The 21,368-nt window shown below is 46.8% G+C and overlaps 3 protein-coding genes across 10 annotated transcripts; 1 reads left to right on the top strand and 2 right to left on the bottom strand.

The window, feature by feature from the left end:
• Positions 1-745: 745 nt before the first annotated feature.
• On the top strand, positions 746-2,206 carry LOC311439603 (homeobox protein vex1-like; the record flags this gene model as incomplete). The annotated part of the gene is made up of 3 exons (XM_084525496.1): positions 746-857; positions 1,053-1,246; positions 1,379-2,206. The coding sequence occupies 3 exons, from the start codon at positions 746-748 to the stop codon at positions 1,745-1,747; spliced, it is 675 nt and encodes a 224-aa protein (XP_084381622.1). The 3' UTR covers positions 1,748-2,206.
• Positions 2,207-4,666: 2,460 nt separating this feature from the next.
• Positions 4,667-10,192, bottom strand: LOC311439572 (homeobox protein vent1-like). 8 transcript variants are annotated; one of them, XM_084525434.1, is made up of 7 exons: positions 10,051-10,189; positions 9,745-9,800; positions 7,908-8,043; positions 6,801-7,382; positions 5,992-6,354; positions 5,594-5,835; positions 4,667-5,217 (listed from the first exon to the last, which is right to left on the bottom strand). In XM_084525434.1, the coding sequence occupies exons 5-7, from the start codon at positions 6,320-6,322 to the stop codon at positions 4,840-4,842; spliced, it is 951 nt and encodes a 316-aa protein (XP_084381560.1). In that variant the 5' UTR covers positions 6,323-6,354; positions 6,801-7,382; positions 7,908-8,043; positions 9,745-9,800; positions 10,051-10,189; the 3' UTR covers positions 4,667-4,839. The 8 variants fall into 8 exon arrangements, 6 of the variants coding, with proteins under 6 accessions (XP_084381560.1, XP_084381558.1, XP_084381561.1 ...); XM_084525432.1 differs by lacking the exon at positions 9,745-9,800 and having other exon boundaries at positions 6,801-6,968; positions 7,213-7,382; positions 10,051-10,187; XM_084525435.1 differs by lacking the exon at positions 9,745-9,800 and having other exon boundaries at positions 10,138-10,192.
• Positions 10,193-12,478: 2,286 nt separating this feature from the next.
• LOC311439604 (uncharacterized protein) lies at positions 12,479-14,559 on the bottom strand (the record flags this gene model as incomplete). The annotated part of the gene is given in 4 exon segments (XM_084525497.1): positions 12,479-13,826; positions 13,934-14,173; positions 14,175-14,211; positions 14,246-14,559. Coding segments are annotated over 4 exon segments (903 nt in total). The 3' UTR covers positions 12,479-13,514.
• Positions 14,560-21,368: the final 6,809 nt, after the last annotated feature.

The raw sequence follows: 21,368 nt of genomic DNA on the forward strand, positions 1-21,368 counted from the left end.
TATCACCAGTAGTTGTACCACACACTTCAGAGGCAGAAGAATGTCCTAATCGCAGCACTCAGCCTCACGGACAGTAGTGAAATACTCTTAGTTCAAACAACATCTATGCACCGTGTCCTCACAAAGAACAGTATGGTGTTTATAGGAAGGTATTGGTACCGGTGGTTGTCCGTAATTTTCACTTATTTCTAAGCTCGAGGAATACTTATTCCTTCCTCGAGTCACTTTCCTTTGCTGGTAGAAAGGCAATTGGATTCTTTCAGATCTTGGACCAAGCACTCCAGAACTCCAAACCTGGGTTTTGCTCTCCCAAAAGAGGCCTCTCTATGTCCTCTTTTGTTACCAGCCCCTTCTGCATCCTTGTCCTTCGTACCGGGGAGATAAAGGTAGAAAATCACGGCTGGCCGAGAGAGGAGAGGCCGGCCGGGGCAGAATAAAGAGCGCAGGCCGTGATGCGATTACCCGCGGCTACGTGGCCGGCGGGTGACTCAGCGCTGAACTTGGCGCCAGGTCAGGCAGCCTTGAGCTCCGCTAACCGCCGCGCTCCGAGATTAGGCGGATGTAACAATCACCTGAAAGGGCAGATTAAAGCGCCTCTCCGGGGGTTCCTTTGTTCTCGGCCTCATTTGATGCTTCGCGGCCTTTTCAAACCGCGCCGCGGAAGGTGCTTTAAATATTTGCCCCCTAGAGTCGAACCCCCCCCCCCCCCAACACGGGCTGCGAGCGGCCGGTGGCAGAGGCGCCCATGGACAAGGGCCGCTTCTCGGTGGAGTGGCTGGCACAGAGCAGCTGCGGCGGGGCCCGGACTGTTCACCGCCACCTCCGCGACGCCCAGGACAGCCGCCCAAGGGACCTCGGTGAGTGCCGGCCGCCCCGACGGGCTGGGACTGCCGGGGTAGCGGCCGCTGAGGTAACGACCGTTGGGGCTAACGGCCGCTGGGGTAACGGCCGCCGCGCGCGAGGCCGTCGGGGAAGCGCAGCTGCACGTGCGGCCGCTGCCTGCGTGCCCGCCCCCCTGACCGGCCGCTCCCGCTCCCGCTCCCGTCCCGCAGGCCCCGGAGGCTCGGAGCGGAGCAGCCTCGAAGCGGAGGAGGGAGGAGGCGGTGCTGCCGTGCCTGGGAGGCCCCGCACCAAGTTCTCGGCGGCGCAGCTGCAGGAGCTGGAGCGGAGTTTCCGCGAGCAGCGCTACATCGGCGCCAGCGAGAAGCGGCGCCTGGCCGCCCTGCTTAACCTCTCCCAGAGCCAGGTGAGCGCCGCACCGCGGGGACCGGGACCGGGCGTCCCGTTAAGCGGCCGCTGGGGACGGCCTCGGAGCGCATCACCCAAAGGAAAACGAGACGACCGAATTTGTTCTTGACTCTTTCTTTCTTATCCCTAGATAAAAACCTGGTTTCAGAATCGCCGGATGAAGTTTAAACGCGAGACGCAAGATGCCAGGGTGGAAGCTCTGGTCTCGGGTTTGTTTCTGCCCTATTGCTGTTACCCAGATGTCACACCCAGCCCTTCTCATGGGATGGACGCCAGTGTCTCTGCTGCCCGTGGTGTCTCCCTTCACCCGGCGGTGCCGAGCCCTGCCTTGCTGGTACCCACGGTTTCGGCTCAGTCTGCTCAACCAGTTCTGCCAAGCCCAGCCTTACTGTTGCCTCCCAGCCCAGGACTCTCTTCTTATTCTACCACAGTGCCAGCAATGACTTTAACCAACGACCATAAAAGACCGAGGTTCCAGCCATATCTTCCTTCCTTTTAAAAAATATCAAAGACTATCTGCATTAACAACTGCCAAATATCTAAAGAATACTTAGTTAGTTAGTTATACTAAATATATGGATGACAGATTTTTTTTTCTAATGTTGCAAGGAGAAAACAATCTATGTTAGAGGAGTAATACTGAGAGTGGAAGTGAAGGAATTGGAACTTTCCTTATTCCTACAGTCTTTGCTCTACTGTATTGAAACTTTTCCTATCCAAAAGTTTGTTTCAGAAAACAACCTGTAATCAGCTGGGGCTCTCCAAGGAAAAATTGGAAGCATTGATTACACTGAAGTTTACACAGTAATTAAATAATGTAATAATAATTTGAGAAAGTGACTGTTCTAATGAACTGTGAGTTTTTTAAGGAAAGACTTGTAAACTGCAGCAAATGCATTAAAATGAAAATGATACAAAAAGTGTTGGCCCTATAAACAAAGCTGAACAAGTTGTCCAATACTGTCTTTTATGTGTATATTTTGCACCTTCCTTAAAATGGTCTACCCTTTATGTGGCTGTGAATATTCCATTTATGCATTTAAAGGATATGTAAAGGTAATAATTGGCAATTTATTTTTTTTTCATATCAGTGCCAAACAACTTAACTTCAGTCTGACAAAAACGCTTGTACACAAATTCAGGTCTCTGAGAATGCTCAAAGAAAACCGTTTCAGTTGTTGCTTCTACAGCTTCAGCTGTAATGTGGCAGCCTCACTAAGTTTAAGCTGCAGGTTTCTGTTTGCTTGCTGTCAGGACTGTTCCTAAAAATCCTATGGCAAGCTTTATAGAGAGTGAAAAACATGCAAAACATGCATATAGAGAATAATGAGAATCAGACCTTGCATCAACCTAAAGCTAGAGTGTAGCAGGTGTGATTACATCTCCTTCCTTGCCCTGACCATCCTTAGCTGCTTGTCAGGAGAAAAATAAATTACTTTGCACTTATTAAAAAAAACAAACAAACACAAAAAAAAAAAACTTCAGGTAGAGATTGTGCAAAGTTGACAAACATGGCCTACAAACACCTTGTGCAATATCTTGATAATCCTCCCCCTCCCCCCCTTTTCAGTTTTGGGAGTGAGGGAAGTGAAGTTGAATTCCAAATTTTTGGTAGCAACAAGGTTTAGTGTGGTATAAGAGACCACAAGGAATTACATCTATATTCCTACCTTTTGTTTTACAGCTCCTGTTCTGCTTATAACCTCTGATGTAAAAACTAATCTCCAAGCATTCCATAGCTGGGTTATCTCTCTACCTGCTGTCAAGAAACCACACCTTAACCATGAGGCAAGGGGGTGGCAGCGGACACTCAAAGGAATTCCCCCTCCCAACACACCCACACTTCTCCCTGCCACACCAAAACTCTGCTCTGAGATACAGGTTGCTGAAGGGACAAAGTGTTAACTTCTCAGTCTCTTTGCATGCAGACTGTATATACCAGAGAAAATAGCCTGACAATTCCTGCACTGTCACCTTGTAATTCCAGACACCACTTCCCCGATGTCCAAGAAGTTTGCCTCCAACCTGGTTCCCGTTGGAGTTAAATTTGCAGGTCTTATACTGGTCTAACCAGTATAAGTTTAGACTTAACTGCTGTAAACCAGTATATGGTTTAGAGCAGTTTAATTTGAGAAAACTTTTCTCTTTCTAAATCATCCTTTCACAGGTGAGAAGCCCCTAGGCTATTAAATCGAAACTCTCAAGGCTCACCGGATTAGAAATTGAAAAGGGAAAATTTAGACTACAGTGCAGCAATCAACTTAGTTAATGCATTTAAAAGAACGTTTAATGAATTAAAGAAACGTAATTAAAGTCTAAAGATCGAGTGCTAACCCCTTTGGGAAGAGAAGTGAAAACTGCGATCCTGAGAACTACCCCCTTTTTCCTCGTGGGAGGAAAAAAAAGTTTAAGGATTGTTAAGAGTAAAAAACAAAGATGTTTCCTTTAAATGCTGCTTGTCCTAAAAGGATCAATTTACTTTTTTTGTTGTTAAGTAAAAATTATTATTTTTTTTTTTAAGTTCAATATGCAATTACAATGAACATTTAGTGGTGAATCAAAGGCCAAATTTGCAGATTAAAATCTCATTGAGATAATATGGCTGTTAACAGAGCACTGATTTGCTCTTAAATCTTTTACAAGATACTGGGTTTGGTAATTCTAACACTTTAAAACTCTGGAGTGAAGATTTGAACTATTTAATCACTGTTTAAAGACACATAGGCTTAATTACCATTTGTGATTAACACAATTGAAGTTCTCATGTGGAAATTGGAGTCGAAGTGCAAAGCAATAAATTAATATTCAGAAGAGAAACTCACCTACATCTTCCTCCTGTGGTGTGCTTCAAAGGGTGCACTTAACCAAATGCACAGTACAATACAACTGGCAAGGTCCAAGCTCCCAAATACACAATACTCAGAATATACCTCTCAGCATCAGTGTAGGAAAGTCAGGTGATATACATAAAATATCTGAATTTTTCCCCATTACATGAAAGTGCAGTGTACAAATGCAACCTTTAAACAGTTCGCACATGTAACACTAGGTTTTATATATATGAGAACTGGGGATGTTCAATCATAACCAGTTTCTTAACATTCAATTGCAGACTAAACTTAATAAGTTTATCCTACACTGTGAGAAATTTGACAATTGCGAGGTTTTGAGTTTTTTGCCATGGTTTTTGTTTTTTTCTCCCTCCTGTTCCCTTTCAGCAGCCGCAGGCAAAAAAAAAAAAAAAAAAAAAAAGCTGTAGGTACAGGAACTGCAAGTGCATCATGGCTGTAGCATAATTATTCATTTCAACAGTGCTTAACCCTTCAGCACATCTAGAAATAAAAAGATGGTAGACTACCTGCATTTTAAAAACAGGTATTTTGCAAAGGTGGGATATCCAATCAAAAATGACCGAGTGGGACCAAATCCAATAAATTTTAATACAATTCAGTACAAATATAAAATTATTACTCTTCACATTTAACTTAGAAAATAATAAACATACGATTCCAAGTTAGACAAGAAATTCTGAGCAGAACATAATTACAGCATACATTAATTTTCCCCTTTGCCTGCCCCATTTTGTTCTCACTATAATGCATATACAGGATGGCATTTCTTGTCCATTTTATTCTGAATAACTGGGTGGAAAGAAGGATGAGGAGGAAGCCAGTGCTGATGGTAGTACGGCAGCTCATTTGCTATAAAGCGGTAGGTGCTTTGCAATGCATCATATCTGGGAAAGGATAAGCTGAGCTGCACAGCAGGCACCGGGGTAAGGGGCAGGAGTCTCTGGTGCTGTGAAGCAAAGGGATAGTGGAAAGACAGTGGAAAGCCCTCATCATGAAGGAGGGCTGGTGGGGTTCCCAGTGGGTAGCTGTAGAGTGGAGCAGGAGACACCAGGCTGTGCTGCTGGTCCTGGATTTGCCTCTTCAGTTTCATCCTCCGGTTCTGAAACCAGGTCTTGATCTAAGTAACATAAGGAAAGAGGCACGGGGTGCAAGAGACAGATCAGTAACCTTGCTTAAAAAAAAACAAACAAAAAACTACAAACAACTGTAGCTCGTGGGCCTTTGCAATATTTGCTTTGCGTTAATTGATGGGGTTGGACTCATGTCCTTGTTAACTGAGGGCACAGCACTGGATGGGGGCACGACCGTGTCGAGCAGTTTCAGGTGAATCACTTCGGGGCTTTAAGAACGTACATAACACCCCGATGGCTGTGCTCTGAGACCGGGCTGTTTACCTTGCCGAGAAGCCCCACACGGCCCCACCCAGCTGAAGATCCCTAGGTGGATCTGCTGCGAGCTCTGCCCGATGGGGCGGGGGAGGACCCGGCACCCACCTGGATCTCTGAGAGCTGCAGGGCAGCCGCCAGCTTTCTCCGCTCCGAGGCCCCCAGGTACTTCTGGCGCTGGAAGGTCTTCTCCAGCCGGCAGACCTGATCCGCGGTGAAGGCCGTCCTCGCCCGCCGCTGCCGTCCGCGGGTCGCGCCCGGTGCCGCTGCCCCGCTGCTGCGCTCCGCACCCGCGCTCTCACTCTCGTAGCCCGAGGACTCGTCGGCGCTCAGCCAGCCGCCGTCGGGGGCTGCCAGGGAGGGAGAAAGAAGGCGGCGGTGAGGCTTCTGTCCCCACACCGCAGTCCCTCGCCTTGCCGAGCCGTGGCAGCGACGGGAGCTGAGGTCCCGTCCCCACAATCCACCCATGCCCTCCCTGCTCCCGGTTTCTGACCTCCCTCACCCACCTGCCTCCGACGGGCAGGGGTCGTTGGGCTCCCGGGGGCTGGCTGCGCCCCGCTCCGCCGCGCAGGGCTCGCTGTCTGCGGCCTGGCTCGGCCGCGGTCCCTCCCGTCGGGGCTCGGCTCGGGCCAGGAGGGGGCTGCTGCCCAGAGAGGTCGGGGCGCAGGGAGGGGGCGCGCAGCAAATGTGGGGCCTGACCCCGTGGGGCTTGGTCTCTGCCAAAGGAAGCTCGGTCTGGCTCATGGTGGAGAGGGGCTGGGGGGCCGCCGGGCTCGGCCTGCTCTTATATGGGCGTTCCGGTCCCGGGCGGGCTCGTTTGCAAGTGTGAACCCACATCAAAGTGGGAATCGAGTAGAGATAACAGCTGCCTGCCAGCGAGGAGGAAAGTTCACACGTCTGGCAAATGTCTGCAAACCCCTGGCTCCAGCGTGTCTGGGGGGGCCGGGGAGACCCCCTTGAAGTGCAAACCTGCCCCTCTCCCCCGGAGGGCAGGGCACGGGCAGGCCCAGCCCCGCGAAGGGGCGTTTAAAGATACTGAAGGTGTCGGTAACAGCGGGTTTTAGCCCTTTTCCAGCCGCGGGGTCCTGCATGGCGCGGAGGTACCCGAAGCCAGTCACAGGATAGCCCGGCCCGCACCGTCGGGGCCCGGGGCTAGCCCAGCGCTGGTGAGCCGGGGGCTACCGCAACTCCCCATGGGCCAGCAGCCCCACCGTCAGGAAAGTCACCCTGGGGGAGCCGTGGAGGCCGGGCACCCTGTGAAAAGCTGTGGGGAGCCGCTGACCAGAAGTCCCTATCCCCAGGGCTGAATCCTCACCTGGGTTATAGGATCAGCAGGGCCGCGGGCCTTCTCAGCTTGAACTTGGCGCCACCCGTCTAGCCAGAAAATGTCCCAGATCTCCCATGGGCTTTCTCGATCAAAGCACCCAGTGAACAGTGAAGCTTGCACCTCATCAGCCTCGAGCTGTCCCCAATCCACACGTTGCTAGCCAAGGAGGGTAATGCCTTTGTAACACAGGGACAGCGCGAAGTCCCCCCATCCCCATCCAAGCTTTCCCCTCAGTGAAATGAAAGGTCCAGCTGGGGAAAGCAGTGTCCCCACAGCTCAGCCAGTCCTGTCCCATGTCCAGTTTTCACCCATGTTGCTCAAAAAGACCACACTGACCATGACCTGACTGGCAGCAGAGATACTGGAATCAGACCAGGGGAAGTGGTCACCACCTGTGTACCTGTGCAAAAGCACTGGCAGGACCTCAGTTTCCTCTGAGGTCTTTGGAGTTCCCAGTGGGATGCACAGCTGAAAGCAGTGAGCACCAGGGGTAGAATGGAGCAGGATCCTGGGTCTTTCTACAACCAGAGCAACACTCAGCTCCCAGACGTAAGAGCAGATGTCAGTTCTCTATATAAAAATAAGTCCATAAATAAATCACACACCCTAACCAAACCAGCTCCCCCCAGAACTCCCCATTTTACAGTGGAAAGGAGAAAATCATGTTTGTGCTGCCCCTTTTCATCCTTTCAGGCATTCTCGTAACTGGATGGCCATCAGAATGAGCAGCACTTTATTGACTCCTCTAGCCCCTGCCACCTCACTTGGCTCTGGCCCCAGGGGAGCGATAAACCCCAGGCACTGGAGCAATTCAGGAACCTTACCAAGCCCACAGGGCCCAGGATCTGGATTGCCCCTGTGCTTCCCTTACAACATCAGCCCCTAAGGGCAGGGCTGGGGGAGGCTCTACTTGTTGCAGCACAGCCCTGGCAGCAAGATTGCTTTTTTTTCCTCTGGGGTCAGCCACCCATGAATGTTGAGTTACCTTTGGCACAGAGACACATTTTGACTGACTTGCTTAAGCCAGTGCAAAAGCCCAAGCAGTTGAACACTGAGTCGTAGATCAGGCTCTGTCCCTGGCACAGAAACACATACCTCCAAGTGCCACTGATCCAACATTGCTGTTCCAGGGGGTGTTTAAACCCCACTGCACCTCCTAGACACATCAGTTAGACAGGTGAGTCTCTGCTTCACTGGTCCAAAGCTCCCCAAAAGAGTTCAGCATCTGTACCTTAATTTTAATAATTTCCAGGTTTAGAAACTATTCCTAAACAAGTCCATATGCGTGTTTCTTTTTACAAACAAATGAAACATTGACCTCATTATCTCAGTCTTTTTTCAGAGCAGCCATTTCTGAATTGGCCTGCACATGGACAAACCACAGCAGAGAAGCTCAGGCTCCACTATATACATATCCACCCACTAAACGTTGTTGCTAGTAACACATCATGTGTAGCTGCAGAGCTTGACTGCATCATGCAAGCCAAGTCTGGAAGCAGTACCTGGAGGCCATGGGAATGCAGCAGCTCCTGAGCTGAGCACACCCCTGCCCAGCCAGCAGTGTGCTCCCCTCAAGGGGTGCTCCCCACCAGCAGGATGAGGTCTCTGCCAGGCTGGGCAGTCCTGGGACCCCTGTGCCCAACATCACCCCCACTAGGGCACACAGTAATGTCCAAGGACATATTATCTAGGGAGGAACGCTTCATCCCTAATGCCAAAACTAAACCACGAATGAGACAGCTATTCAATGCTATACCCAGAGACCAGTGCTGGCCTTTGCATTTACACATTATGCATCTTACAGAAACTGTGGCTGCTGCAGTTTCTCTTGTCATTTGACTGTGAATGCAGGGAAGTAGCTGACTTTTTCCACTGTTTGCTGAAAGTCAGTGAGAATTGCAACTTTTGTTTTTAAACTGAATTTCCTATTAAATGAGATGTTTAAATCTCCAGCATCCCCCTCCTTTCTCCCACAGATACATCTGCGGAGCACAAACCTCTGAACAGATGGGAAAGTGGTGGAGGTGTTGCAGCTCCCATCAGAAGAGGTGGCAACTTGAGAAACTCAAAAACTTTGATGGTCCTAGGAGGGTAGAGCCTCTGCAACCAGTTAACACCACCACCATCCCCTCCCCAAAATATGGTGCTTATAGGCGACATTTTCTTTCACCCAATCCTTTTGTGTCACTTGATATGCTGAGGTTATATCCATGATCAAAAATATATCACTGGCATGTTTCCTGCACCAGTTACTAGAAGCTCACACCTTATTAGAAGCAGAAGTATTTATTTGTATTCTCTAAGAAAGGTGCTGGCATACTAAGTCCATCAACATACTGTCCCACCTGATTTTGTGTAAAAGCATAAGAAAAAAATGGCCAGAAACTGGAAGATATAAAAGCAATCCCTTTCAAACAAGATGTTTTGTAGCATAATCGGGCAAGTTTTCGGCTTCCAAGCTTTCCTTCTACTAGCATTTAGCTGCATAAATAGGCAGCAATTTTCTAGGAGAGTCAGGGGCAGCGTGTTCGCTCTTTAGAGGCAAGTAAGGCCGTTTACTGAAAGGAAGGAGGGTGATACGGCTGGAAACACGGGAAGACCAGATACTGTGCTTCAGCTGGGGCCACAGGACAACCCTGGCGGTGCGGGGGGTTCTGCCCTGCCCGGTGAGACAATTGATCGGTGTTTGTAGCCTTCACTGCTCCCCTTTGGAAATGCTAACTAGGTTATTCAGCGCGTCTTTTGATGTTCTGATAGGTGCTATTAGATAGTCAATTAGGCCTCAGCGAGATCGATTGTTTCGGAATGGATGCGTTCTGTTTGAAGTACCCGTGAACACTAACAGGGCCATCACCCAGTCGCTCCTTTGCCCACGGGAACAATGCGGGCTGACACCCTATAAATAGCAAAATAGCAAACGCTACTGACTCACCCGGCCGTGCTGCGCCTGGCTCACACGCTGCACGCCCAGATATTCTTATTCAGCCACTGGGGGAGCAAACACACGCTTTGCAATAAAAGCGATTTATCAAGGAAATCTCATTCAGTTCTTTGCGCAACTAATGGACAAAGCGCCTAGATAAGGTAAATGCAAGTTAGATGAAACCGGAGTAGTGCTTGAATTCCCATGCACACCATCTTCGCATTGCCTGAGGACTTGTGACACCTCTGCAGTTATTCAGAATTGCCCATGAATAGTAACTAAGAGTTGAAACAAGAATTAAAGCACTTCACCTACCTGAATACCAAAGCGCTACCAGGGTTAGTTCCCAATAAATACCATTACAAGATAACATTAAGTCGAGGTTAGGAATTTAAGGGATACCTATCAAGGAAAAGAAGTGAAGTCTGCACAAGGGATAAAATGGGACCAAAACAATCCTTCTCTTTCTCTCTTCCCCATCCGCTTCAGTGGGATTTATCAAGTTAATTGGCATCTAATTGCGTATCAAAGAAAGAGATAATGGGCCGCAATTAGATGTAATGGCCTGGCAGTGCGAGATCTCTCCCGATTAGCACCCAACGCCGAATAACTTCACCTGGTTTGCAAACAGGTGCCTGGAGTGGCTCCACCGTGTCTGGGAGCTTCAGGCAGAACCCCCCGGCCCTGTTCCCAGTCCCCTGTTGGGTGCTCCCCCCAAAGCTTGGCAGGCGTTAACGAGCACGGGCTGCAGACGGCTCCCTGACATTACCGCGGTGCTAATTCAATCACGGCTCACCCCCTGTGCGCACACGCTGCAGGGGAGGGCGGCTTTGAAGTCGGTGCTCCGGACGTTTTCCCCTCCCGCCCCCTTTTCCTCCCCAGGGAGCCCAGTTTCCAGGTTTTACAGCCCCTTCCTCGAGAGCCGGTGGCAAGCATTAGGCCGGTGGCAAGCATTAGGCTGCTCCTCCCTAGCTAATCGGCTCGGCTGGTCCGTTTGTCTTGCAGACAGCACTTAGTCCTGCCGGGGAGCATTCCACCTCTGATGGTGGCTGCGATGCGATTAACGACAAGAATGGGGATGTTAGAAATGATGAAGGAGAAGCCCAGTTTATGTGCGGGACCCGGGAACCGAAGCCAGCCCCGGGGGGCGCAGCCTGTGCGGGGGTCCTGCTCTGGCTCTGGCACACGTCCCTTGCTGCCGGGGGTAAAACACAGAGATTGGGAAATTCAGACGTGCCCGAATAAAACCTGAAAGGATACCTTCTTTTCATTTTTTTTTTTTTTCTGCCAGATCAAAGGAAAACCTTGAAACCGTGTTTTAGTAGAATTGTGCCGCTTTAGTCAAAATGAAATTATTTCATAACATAGTATTTTAGACCACTGGAATGTAGTTGGTAACTTCTAGAGAAAGCCTATTTTTGCGGATAATAGAGGTATTATCACGGATGAATCTGCTAACTTTAGGGACTCAAATGAGCATCACGTCTCGCATTTACTCGAGCAGCTGTCGGGGAACGGGGTCAATATTTGTAAGCTGGGGCTGCCAAAATCAGTGGCAAGACGTTTCGCGTGCTTGCTAAGTGTACATATGGCGAAGGAGTCATTACGTTAAGTGATCATTAGCACCTTTTCAAACAGAGCCCGGCGTTTCCCTCGCCGGTGGCTGAGCAGCTCATACACCCAAGCCAGCCCCGCTGACCAGTCCGAGCCCCTAGCAAGGAGACAGCCCCTAGCTTTTGCACGGAGGTGAAAGTGACCGCGAGAGCCATTCTCGGCTGCAGGCAGGTGCAGAGCTGGGTCTGTGATCCCATCCCATCTCCCAGCCCGGCCCAGCTGCTCGGCGTTGCTCGCCCCGAGACCTTTCATATCCCGCTCGCTTCCCCAGGCACAGCTGCGGTTGTGTTCCCCCCGTCTCCTCCCCCCATTTCGGCCCGGGGTCCGGCCGGCCTCTCGGCTCGTTGTGCCCCTCCCCCGGTCTGGCCTCGCAGAGCTGTTAAAACTGCTTTGAAAGGGGTGGGCATCTGGAGGAGGGGTGCGGTCCTGCTGTGCTGTACAAAATTAGAGGAGCATCCCTCTTAACCCCTATACCACTGCCCACTTCAAAAGTCTTAGGTATTTTTTTCAAGGTAACTTGTGTATTTATTGTTTTGCTCTCCTTAAAACGTCACCGCTTTAGAGCAGAGAAAATATTCAGCAGTGCACAGCTTTTTGGAGGCATTCCAATTACTTAATGACATGAGAGATAGAAAGAGAATTTCGGATCTTTTTTTTTTTTTTTCTTTCCTTCTTTGAATTAGTATAACTGTTTAGTAATAATTTCCTTAATCCCTAACTCCAATATCTTCCTGAAAAAGAGTCTCAGGAAGATTTATGGCACTTGAAACTTACTAGTTTCTGAAAACTTTTTAGTTTTCTGGAAGTCTTGCATTAAAGCCACATTAATAGTGCAATTGTAAGCAAATAGTAATCTCAAAAGTGTAGACAATTGCAGCATGGATTAAATAATAATTAAGGAGTTTTCCAAATGTGGGAGCTATTCAGAAAAATCAAAGGCAACAGCCTTCAGAGGCACATAATGTTGCTTTTTACCAGGCAAGTGTACTCAAGTGATTGAGTGGCCCCTGTATAAAAAAAAGAAAACAGGTGTGTTTAAGGATGACTGACAGAACCTTCAGACCATTCATTATACGAGCCCCGATTACAAGTACCCCGGAAATCTTCTAATAACCCCAGAGATCAACTCTAAAGTGATGGAAATTTTTATTGCTCTTTTCATGTTAGTTCACAATTGACTTTGAAAGATTTATGACAACTTACATCAACCAAAGATCATTCAACAGAGCCCTTTCTCCAGCCTGAAATCCAGCCATTTTGATCATGTTTTCTAGAGCATTACTCAAATAAAAAGTGCATAGCACTAGAGTAACAAACTTCACTGCCACTTAGGGAAAAATAGCTTTGGAATATTGCATTTCTTTTGATAACCATCCTCAAACCCCATTAGGAGCACAAGAGATGCTGAAATTACTCTTTTGCTAGGACCCTACAACAGATAAGAAGTTGCAAGTCCGGATCCTTTCCAAGATCTATTTAGGCAAGAGGCTCTCAATCTACTTAATCTACTGAGGCCATCCATGTAAGAGTGATAAAATATTTTCACATTTACTTAAAAGTAACTTTTTACATCTTAATAATCATATTTTTTGTTATTTAAAGAAATCCAACACAATTTCATAAAAGGCCCAGTATTAACCACTAGTAGCTAGTTCCAGATGCATCCACATATCTGGTTAAAATCACAGCCCCATCACAGAAAGTGCCACATGGGAAGCAGCAGAGAGACTGGATACCTGCTTTAGGGGACAGAGGGAAATTCACACTTTTTGCATTTACCCTCAGTTAATTGTAAGCTTGAGCCCATGCAAGATAATTCTGATTCCCTACCAGGGCTGAAACAGATCTAGAGAATAAGGAGTCTGTACTTCCTTAATGGGGAGGAGCTCTCTTTTAGGGCAGGATAAAAGAGTTCTGCAATCCATGTGATGGATTCAGAAGAAAGCTGCAAAGTGTTTATGTTTGTGAAGAGATTACATTTATACTAGTATTTGCCCACTATGTTTGTATTCGGTGGGTCTGAAGTCGATGATCCAGATTGTCCAGCATGTCTCTATACCTGGCTCAGAGCTGCATCGTAAGTCCAGCAGGCAGTTACAGGCAGCGGCAGCCCAGAGAGCTATCGTTAGTGCAAATCCTCCTTAGTCACAGTCCGTACCGGCGGGTCAGACACCCAGCAAGAAAGCTCTGGGATCCCTATAATCTACAAAGCAGGGCGCTGCCCAGAAGCAGACGGGCTGTGCTCTGCAGGCGCTGCTGAGGTCCAGGGTGGGTGCCGGCAGCGCTGCTAAAGCGAAGCCCCCTGAGGCAGCCTCTTGCCGGGGCAGAGCTGGCGGCGGGGCCGTGCAGGTGAGCGGCAAGGACACCACGCCGCTCTGGGGTCCGTAGGGCAGGGGGGCGCCGCAGAAAGCCTCCGGCCTCAGCTCCTGCAGCTGCCTCTTGAGCTTCATCCGGCGGTTCTGAAACCAGGTCTTGATCTGAGGGCAAGGGGAAAGGGTGAAGTAGAGAGGTGAGGTCTCGGCGGCACCCACCCACCCCGAGAGCCGCTGCCCTCAGCCCGCGGCATCGCCCCTGCCGTGCTTACCTGCACCTCGGAGAGCCGCATCCTGCCCGCCAGCTTGCGGCGCTCGGCGGCGCCCAGGTAGCGGTGCCGCTGGAAGGAGCTCTCCAGGGTGCCGATCTGCTCGGCGCTGAACGCCGTCCGCAGCCGCCGGCCCCCCCTGCCCGCCGCCCCTTCGGGACTCTCGGGGCCCCCCTCCAGCTGGGGCCGCCCCGCTGTCCGCGGCCGCTCGCCTGCTCCTGGAGACGGGGGAGAGGGAGAAAGGGGTCAGCCAGGCCCCGGACCCGAGGGGGGGGCCGTTCCTCCCCACCCAGAAGCCCCGACGGCAGCGGTTACCTGCAGCCGGGGGTGCTGCCAAGCGCTCCCTGCTCCTGCCGCCTTTCCCGGAGCTTTTCTCCTTGCTCCCCTCGCTCAGGCCGGGGCTGGAGCCCGAGGAGGACTGGCGGCCCGCGGCCAAGGAGGGTGCTCGCCGTGGGGTGCCCTGTGTGGGGCTCTTGGGGGCCTGGCTGCTCTGGGACAGCCACTCCACGGAGAACGGGGCCTTGGTCATCCTGCCTTGTTTCGGGGCTGCCGGGAAGGAGGCTGCCGGAGAGCACGACTGCTTTATACCGCAAGCCCCCCAGGAAAACGTTGTTTGTGTAAATACACATCAAAGAGCCAGATAAGTATCATCTAATTGCCATCGGTCCTGCCCCCCGACAGAAGATACCGTTCACACGTTGCCACGGCTCGAGGAGGCTCGGCTCCGCTGTGTCTGCCCCCGGAGGAGCTCCCTCCGCCGTCAGTGATTTACAGCTCTTGTTACATCCTATCCCGATGCAAATGGCATTTATGGCGCTGAGCGGCCTTAAACGGCGCTGGGGAATGCACCCCCGGGGGAGCGCGCAGGGACCGGCCCCCCCGGCCGCTGAGGGCAGAGGGGAGTGCTGCTTCTCCCGACCCCCTTCCTCGAGAGCTGACTCTTTTAATTCCTTTTCAAGCAGCATCCACGGGCTAAAGTGAGCCTGCTCCTCTCTGGACTGAGCCCTGCACTCCCGGGACAGCCTGAGGCAGGCGCTGCATTCTCCTGGGAATTCTCTCTTACAAGCACCAGGCACAGGGAGAGCCAGGGGGCAGGAGGAGAAAGTAGTGAACCAGAAAAAAAAAAAAAAAAAAAGTAAACGTCAAGGCCGTTGGGTTGTACCAAAAGTGTGTTTGCTGGACTAAAGAGTCAGGAAAAGACAATTACTATATTAGAATTAACTTTCTGCTGAGGTTACAGAATTCACATCAATATCTTCCTTCCCAGATCTTTGCAGCTGTACAGGCCACACAGGTTTCTCTGCTATCTTATTCTCCATGTCTTTCCTCTTATCACCTTATGTACGCCTCTCAAAAGTGTTCCCATCTATCTTTGGATTTATATCGGGAATACTTGGCTGCTGCAGGAGTGCTTCTGTGGTATACTGACAAAAGGGTTGTGGTGCTTTACTGACAGCAAATTGCCTTCCCTTTCCATCCTCCCCTCCTGGGCAAGTACCGAGTGCATGCACAACTTAAGTCAGCACAACTGCACCATTGATAACTTCTATTGCACCCTTGCCTGACATCATTCCACCTCCAGAAGTCATGACTGTATGTCTGATCTTTGTATCAATACAATACAAATTTTACGTAAACCCCCTCCATCTGAAAATGGGTGTAGGTTTTGTTTCCTAAAACCTACATTTCAACCTCCTGTTCACTCAAAATATAGTTGGTATAATCAAGCATCAGAAAATCCTACCATTTTCTGCTTACTAGCAAATTGCTTTCTTGAACAATTTTCAAGTCTGACCTGTGAGCCTTTTCTAAGCTCTCTCTCTCCTCTTGCTTGTTCGTTCTCATGGAATATTCTGAGTCCTCCTCTAGTCCACCAGTGATGCCACTGTTCAAGAATTTAACTCTCTCTCTGACCAACAAAAATGCTAATAGTCATCTTTATTTAAAAGTGGCTAATAACCAATCTAGAACTTGTGGGTGCTACCACAACCAGACATATCACAGTCCCTGTGGAGCCCCTGTGTCTGGCCTATGTAGATAGGGCTCTATGTAGATAGGAACATTACAGCTTACACTACAGTGTTAGTCTGACCCCACTGAACAAGCTTCCTGGAGGAAACTAGGGGAACTGGTGTTAGAATGTCTAACAAAAGTTCAAGCATTAGCACCTCCTGTACATCTGTTACATACCTAAAAAAAAACACACACACACACACACACACACACACACACACAAAAGTCTCTAGCATGGACAAGGCCCTGCAGAAGTGGTTTTTTTTCTTTTTCTTTTTTCCCCAATTGCATGAAAGGCTTTGATAGATATCTGACTAGAAAACTCATCCAATGATGCTTCCCAAGTATTTTCCCATTAACACTGGAAAAATTAGAAATTTACTTGACCAAACTGTACAAGATTGATTATAACTTTCCACTATTTTATACAACCTCCTCTCCCTCTCTCCAACATTCTAAGTAGAGGTTCTTAACTATCCTTTGTAGTAGATAAACATGAAGACTATCCCCCACCATAAACTTGAGGAAATATTTTAAAATCAAAATGGCTGGGATTTTTCTTATTATCCAGTTGTGATGCCAACATATTTCATAGATCTGACCAGGCAGGAAGGAGACAGATGGAGAGGAATCATACAGGAATCTGCTCTGTTAATCAAGTGACAAGTCCCTTGAGTTAGCTGCATTTAACATGTAACCTGGAAGCAGCCTCTCCAGTCACATCTGGCAATAATAGTGCCATTGCCTGCCCAAAGAAACCTGCCAAGCCTCCCTTGCAACCAAAGGTAAAATGCCTTTCTTCAGGATGTTAGAAAAAGAAAGTGCTATTTTTCTACAAGCTTTCTTATTTTAACTCTGACTACTTTAACAGCTTTCTGTGTCACAGATGGGATGAAATCCCATCCCAAGGAGATAAATATATCCCTTGTGCCCAGGATATTTCCATCCCTAGTCCTTACATAATACTATATATACATAAGTATAAATATAAGCATCATACTTATATACTTTATATATATAGTACAAACATATTTATGTTTATATACAAGTATAAAAATATATAAGTATAAAATAGTCTACCTGTATGGCTTTATTTTTACCAGCTTTATATTCTATCAATGAATGAATGCACCAGCAAGCTGTTAAATGCGAAAAAAGAATACACGACACATGACAGTGTTCTAGAAAATAGATCTCAGGTTTTAGCATCCACTGATACATCTGTTACACAGTTTCGTTACAGATTTTAAGACATTTTCACCATCTGAGCTACAAATTACATCTTTACACACTGCTGGTTCATTAATTGCATTTTATTGAGGCAAATGTCACAGCCAAAAGATGGGGTCAAATGCTGAGCTTGCTGAGACACAAACTCATCATGTTATGGCAAGGTTAAATCAAATGTCATTTCCATTACACATAGAATGTATAAGTATCCTGGATAGATGGCAGATGACTTCTGGATGTAATGACTGCTGCAATATTTATCAGCTACTAGCTTAATTTTATCTACATTTCTTAAGATGCCTCTTTCTATTTCTATGTATTATTCATTTGGTGGTTGTTTGAAAAACCACCTGCTAAACTTTGATACAGAAATACCATCTTTAAAATAAAGTGACATTGCCAATGGGACAAAAACCTTCTCATACTAAAGTCCCTGGGCTTTTGCAGGGAGTGAAGCAGGAAGGGATAGGACCTTCCTATTCTGCTCTGCTGCTACAAGAAGTTAGAGACAAAGAGTTCAGACACACCAACATGGCTCCCACTAGCAGAACTCTTAAGATCCTTTTGCCAAAAACAATAAGTTATACAGATGTTTGTACACTACACAGTTGCTCTCTTTGGGGAGTCATCACTTTCACCATGAAAATAAGGACTAGCAGCCTCCTCAAGGCAATAAAAAATCTAAGGATAATCTGTAACCTGATGATGTAGAAGGGAGCATTTTAGCATTCAGGGGAATTAAAAGGAGTAGAAATTTGTCACTTGACACAAGTCCCTATACTTGTGAGTAGAAGCTGCAGTAAAAGAACCCAAAAGTGACTTTATAGTTTTTTGGCTGGGATCAAGATAACAGTATTTATGAAAGCCAGCTCTGCAGAACTGTGTTCGTACAACATTGGTCACAGGCTGAGGAGGTTCTGCAGGTTCTGCTAGTCCTGCCTGGATGCCTACTAGGGAGTTGATAACAGATATTTTGGGACAGCAGCCCAGCCTTCAAGAACTAATTACTGCTCCATATCTTCCAGTCCAAAGGCCAACCCTGCCCTAGAGTGAGCCAGCTCAGAAACCTGCAGGATTGTGCTCCGAGACATCCGTTTCCATTGGAGCTCTGAAGGAACTGAAGAGAAAATAACTGAGGGCTTCCAAGTTCCTTTGGTTCGTCACAGGTAAAGGGAAAACTGCCAGTAGTTTGCCTTGCTGCAGGGAAGGTACAGAAGACCAAAGGGACAGTTTCGTAACAGCAGGTGACCCTTTCTTGTAACAAAGCAGAGTCCTGTGGCACTTAAGTAGAGTGAGCCCTTGGGAGTAGCTGGGTGGTGATGCAATTAACTTTTTTTTTTTTTTTTTTTTTTTTTTTTTTTAAGGCAGCTAAGGACATGTGAGATTCAGCTGTGTGTTTGTCTGTGGACAAGCAGAATTCCTACAAAGAGATGCCCAATGAAGCAAGGGCTGCTGGCATCTGCTGTACCATTTATGCGGTCTTTGTCCTGGCATGGTTATCCAACCATTGCAATTTCTGAGAAATCAGTCTTTAGGACTTAAAAGCATTACAAATGGTGTCTAACCAACCTCTTTATCATTGATTATTATAAACTTTTCTCCCTGACAGAATAAGAGCTATTTTTCCATGATGAAGGAAAAGACCATATGTGCAGAAAAACCAGGAGGGCCTGGAATAAACAGAGTGACAATGCTAGATGAAAATCAAATGACTGATCATGCTTGAAACTGATCTAAATCAACACAGCACTCAAAATGCCAGGAGCTCCCAAGGACCCTTACATAAGGCTGTTACCAGCAGCTAAGAGTCAGTGAAATGTTTTAACACATATATTCTGCAGAAAGAACACGCTTATACGGGTTATTCTTAACAATTTCTTACCCCAAATTAACCATATTAAAAAAAAGAATTCAAAGTAGATATGAATTGGGACTATATTTAAAACTCATACTCCTGTTGTTAGAGATGGCAGGGTTACAAGCAGCAGATTGTGTTTTATTTTTTAATTCTTATTATACGAACTATTACAGTGGAAAAACAGTCAAGTTGCAGGCATGCAAATCCGTCTTCAGTAGTCACTGCTGTCATACCGTAATTGAGAGACATCTTTATGGGCACTTGTCAAATAAAATTACTCCTAAGTATGGAGTTGGTTTAATTCTGTCTAGACTAGCAATTAGAATTTTTAAACTATTATTTTAAAGGAAACAGCATGAAAAAGGGCCTTAGAAATTTGTTTCCCAGAGTAGACAGGAATTAACTGTAGCAGCAGAACAATTGACCCCATCCATCTGCCTTCACTGCACCCCAAAACAGATGAGCACAGACATGTCCTGACCTTCTCTCTCAACTTATTAATCAGATAAGCTAGGATATGCTGAGTGATAGCAGGAATGTAGTTAGAAAGGATGCTCAGCACTACACCTGTAATATGTGATTCAGTGTCTGTGTTTCCTCCAAGCAAAGCAGTGTACTTTCTTTGATAGGTTTCACACAAATGAGTGCATTGGAAATCAAAGGAATGTAACTTTTAAGATTTAAAATTATGAAATTGTGTGTATGTATTTTTCTATAAGATTAAAGGGAACAGCTGAAATATATTGCACATATATATTGCACATATGCACTTCTGCTGTTTCATATTTGCATGTTTCTAATGGGCAGTTTTTACACAGACATCTGGAAGGCCAATCATTTTTCACAGTACCCTTGCTCATAGTGCAGCACATACACACACACACACACAAAAAAAAAGAAAAGAAAAGAAAAGAAAAAAAAAAAAAAAAAGAGGTTGCAAGGGTCTCTTGTGCCATCTCCTGGTTTTACTAAGTCTTCACATCCAGGAGTCTGCTACACAAAGGGAAAAAGTTGCAGAAGTTGAGCAGTGATTTTCCTGGCAGTGGAAGATGACTGGCAAAACTTGCTTTCCATCTTCCCCCCACTAGAAGATGTGCATTGGGTTTTTACCTCTCTTCTGCTTTTAGAATTAAGTCACTTTCCCACTGCATGAGCATATGCATATAACAGAAATCTGATATTACCCTATAACATCTACATAAATTCAAGTAATGTACATCTTGGCCACACCTATTCTATTAGTATGTATCAGTGGAAAAGCATAAATAAAACCTTGAAAATTACTGGCATATGATTAATAAATGAATGAATAGCATTTTCATATTGCAAATAAGTATTTGAATTTGGGTCCAATCCACTTTATAAAGAACACAGAAGGGACTCAATATCACTGCTGAATCCCCCTGCCTTCTCAGGGACAGAAGCCTAGAGTATCCAGGCTCTTATGACAATTTGATCTCATCCATTCTCACAAATCTATGGAGAAGGTGATCCTACAGGTCTGTTATGGGTGAATAACCTATTCCAGTGCTCTACAAGAATCTCTGCAATGCAAAACCAGAAACAGAATCACTATTGCTTCAAAATGAATACCTCTTGCCATAACCTCCACAGAACATGGAGAAAACTAATTGTTTGTAGCTGCAAAAACTTTTTACAGCAGCATTTCACACACACAATCCTCAATGGCTCAAGCCATTTTTTTTTGGTCTCTCTGATTATATTTTCTAAATGTATTTTTATTACTGTCTTCTAGACTCTTTCATTTTGCCTGTATGTCTTAAGTACAGTGTCTAAATGGTAAACTATTCCTGATGATGATCTAGTGCCAAATAGAGCAAAATAATTACCTTCTGTCATATACGGCTCTCTTACAGTACATCTCAGGTCTCCCCCCCCCCCCCATTTCTCCCCCCTTTTTCTTTTCTTCCTTTTTTTGAAAGCTGTACACATGGATTCATAATCAGTTAATGATCCATTGTGTTCCCCAGAGTTTTGTTTTTTTTCTTAAATTCTGCAATTGTTCTTCATTTTGTATTTTTCCTTCAGAAATACAGGACTTAAAAGCTTAATTTTAAACTATTATCATGATTATTCTGAGTTCTAATATTGTGTAAGCATGCTTCCTGTTCCATCCTCATATCATTAGTAAAAACCTTGGATACAACTGGATCCACACTGTGCACTATTATGGGTAGTCCTACCACTACTACATCCCACTCTGCACAATTTATCACAGTAGTAATTACTCTTTGATGATTAAGCAGCTGTGCACCCAACTAATAGCACAATCATCTGGATCTTAACAACCTGATATATAATCAGGTCGTATAGATC

This window comes from Aythya ferina (genome assembly GCF_964211825.1).
Source record: "Aythya ferina genome assembly, chromosome: 7".
In the NCBI taxonomy this organism is placed as follows: Eukaryota; Metazoa; Chordata; class Aves; order Anseriformes; family Anatidae; genus Aythya; species Aythya ferina.

Bases quoted from the DNA above. Each gene is read 5' to 3' on its own strand.
- LOC311439572 (XM_084525435.1), bottom strand. From the start codon at position 6,322: ATGTGGGTTCACACTTGCAAACGAGCCCGCCCGGGACCGGAACGCCCA. The intron at 5,836-5,991 runs GTGGGTGAGGGA...CCTCCCTGGCAG, and splicing joins CCCCTGCCCGTCGGAGGCAG to CCCCCGACGGCGGCTGGCTG. The intron at 5,218-5,593 runs GTGGGTGCCGGG...TATGTTACTTAG, and splicing joins TGCAGCTCTCAGAGATCCAG to ATCAAGACCTGGTTTCAGAA.